General features: G+C 40.9%; 1 protein-coding gene across 1 annotated transcript; it reads left to right on the top strand.

Moving 5' to 3' along the window:
* Positions 1–1,104: 1,104 nt before the first annotated feature.
* On the top strand, positions 1,105–1,977 carry LOC139854272 (uncharacterized). Its single transcript, XM_071843586.1, has 2 exons — positions 1,105–1,528; positions 1,907–1,977. Exons 1-2 carry the CDS (start codon positions 1,105–1,107, stop codon positions 1,975–1,977), a joined length of 495 nt encoding a protein of 164 aa, XP_071699687.1.
* The last annotated feature ends 475 nt before the right edge of the window (positions 1,978–2,452 follow it).

The following is a 2,452-nucleotide window of genomic DNA, read 5'->3' as shown; positions in this document are numbered from 1 at the left end:
GGGTAGGGCGATGCTTTGGTGGAATGCACTAGTGGCAAGTATTCCGAAAGAATATGTGAATCAGATTACTTGGGAACAGTTCCAAGGAAAAGTTTGTGAGCAGTATTGTACCTCTTTTGATCTCAACCGACTGAAAACTGAATTTTTAGAAATGAAAATGACACGCCAGATGACAATTGATGAAGTGATTGGTCAATTTATGGATAATTTGAGGTTTGTAGCTCAGTGGGTTCCAGATGAAACATCAAGGATCCAGCATTTTGTAAAGGTGATTTTGCCAGAATATCAAACATCAGTGAGAATGGCAACGAGTTTGTCTCAGGCCTTTGTTATGGCCAAAATGGTGGAAAGTGATTTGAAAGCAGCAAGAGGTGTAATTCCAGGAAGTATCATGACTCCAAGTGGTCAAGTGACTAGTCAGTCTAGTAGTAAGTCAAAGAAATCGTTTGGGTTTAGACAGAAGGGTAAGACTCAACAAAGTAGTACTGGGTCTGGTTTAGGTAAAGGGGACTGGTGCAAGATATGTAGGTCGTCACATAGGGGTCAGTGTTCAGAAGCCTCTAGGCGATGCATGAAGTGTGGTGTTACTGGACATGAATCTCAGGCGTGTACGTTTCCAAGCAATGTTTGTTGGAACTGTCATCAGTCAGGGCATCGAGCAGTAAATTGTCTGTCTACAAAGAGTGTGAGTTCCGGGGCAGGGTCAGGGTCAGGTATACATTCTGCATCGGTCGGAGGTTCTACTGCCTCGAGTGGGCAAAAGAGAAAGAATCCTCCAACAGCTGAAGCTAGGGCTTTCCAGATGACAGTTGAGGCAGCCACTACTACTGATGAAGTGATTACTTGTACGTTTTTAATCAACTCAATACCTGCGCGTGTATTGTTTGATTGTGGTGCAAATAAGTCTTTAATGTCGTTAGACTGTTGTGCTAAGTTGAATTTACCTGTTACTGTGTTGCCTGAATTGATTAGAGTAGAGGTAGGTGATGGAAAGATCACAACCGTCACAACGTTTGTGACTGGGCTAGTAATGATATTGAAGGAAAGTCATTTCCTATGACTTGTTTAGTGTTACCCATTCCTAGTTTTGATGTAGTGTTAGGAATGGATTGGCTGAGGCCACTTAAAGCTAGCATTAAGTGTGATAGGAAAATGATTTCCTTTCGTTTAGCTGATGGAACCCGTGTTATAGCCCGAGGGGAACAGGGTGGGTATAGTTTTCCGTTGATATCAATGATGAAAGCAAGGAAATCTTTATCAAAAGGGTGTGAATCGTTCCTAGCTTATGTAGTAGATGGTAAGAAAGAAAAGAAAGTAATAGACGATATTCCAATAGTTTTAGAGTTTCCGGAAGTGTTTCCAGACGAGTTACCAGGGTTACCGCCGATAAGAGAAGTAGAGTATAAGATTGAATTGGTGCCTGGAGCCACTCCAGTTGCCAAAGCCCCGTATCGTTTAGCGCCGTCAGAAATTCGTGAGATGATGTCACAAATTCAGGAGCTATTAGATCATGGGTTTATTAGACCGAGTTCTTCTCCTTGGGGTGCACCGTTATTATTTGTTAAAAAGAAGGACGGTACCATGCGTATGTATATAGATTATCGGGAATTGAATAAGAAAACAGTAAAGAATAAGTACCCGCTGCCTAGAATAGATGATTTATTTGATCAGTTACAGGGTGTTTCATACTTCTCCAAGATTGATTTACGATCTGGGTATCATCAGGTTAGAGTTGTAGAATCTGACATCCCGAAGACAGCCTTTAGAACTAGGTATGGTCATTATGAGTTCTTGGTCATGCCGTTTGGGTTAACAAACGCGCCAGCAGTCTTCATGGATCTAATGAATAGAGCGTGTCGTCCATTTCTAGATAAATTTGTGATTGTGTTTATAGACGACATATTAGTGTATTCAAAGACAGAGGCCAAACACGCTGAACATTTAAGACAGGTGTTGAATTTGTTGAAACAAGAATAGTTATTTGCAAAATTTTCTAAGTGTGAATTCTGGTTGAGAGAAGTACAATTTTTTGGTCATGTAATTTGTGCCGAGGGTATAAAAGTTGATCAATCAAAGATTCATGCGGTTATGAATTGGAAATCGCCAAGAAATCCGACAGAAATTAAGAGTTTTCTGGGATTAGCTGGTTACTACCGAAGGTTCATAAAAGATTTCTCGAAAATAGCGGGTCCGTTAACCAAGTTGACTCGAAAAGACATAGCCTTTCGATGGGGTGATGATCAAGAAAAAGCTTTCCAGACTTTGAAACAGTTATTGTGTCAGGCTCCAGTGTTAGCATTACCAGAAGGTTTAGATGACTTTGTGGTCTATTGTGATGCGTCCTTCGTCGGGTTAGGTTGTTTTTTGATGCAGAGAGACAAGGTGATTGCTTACGCCTCGCGACAGTTGAAAGTTCATGAAAGAAATAATCCTGTACATGATTTAGAAATGG

Source organism: Rutidosis leptorrhynchoides, chromosome 6, assembly GCF_046630445.1.
Source record: "Rutidosis leptorrhynchoides isolate AG116_Rl617_1_P2 chromosome 6, CSIRO_AGI_Rlap_v1, whole genome shotgun sequence".
NCBI classification, from domain to species: Eukaryota; Viridiplantae; Streptophyta; class Magnoliopsida; order Asterales; family Asteraceae; genus Rutidosis; species Rutidosis leptorrhynchoides.
The sequence above is the reverse complement of the archived record's forward strand: the minus strand, read 5'-3'. Positions and strand labels throughout refer to the sequence as shown.

What these genes read in the sequence shown, in the direction of transcription:
- LOC139854272 (XM_071843586.1), top strand. Translation starts at nt 1,105, where the DNA reads ATGGATTGGCTGAGGCCACTTAAAGCTAGCATTAAGTGTGATAGGAAA. An exon ending in TCATGGGTTTATTAGACCGA is followed by an intron (nt 1,529 to 1,906) that starts GTTCTTCTCCTT and finishes ACGACATATTAG; the next exon opens with TGTATTCAAAGACAGAGGCC.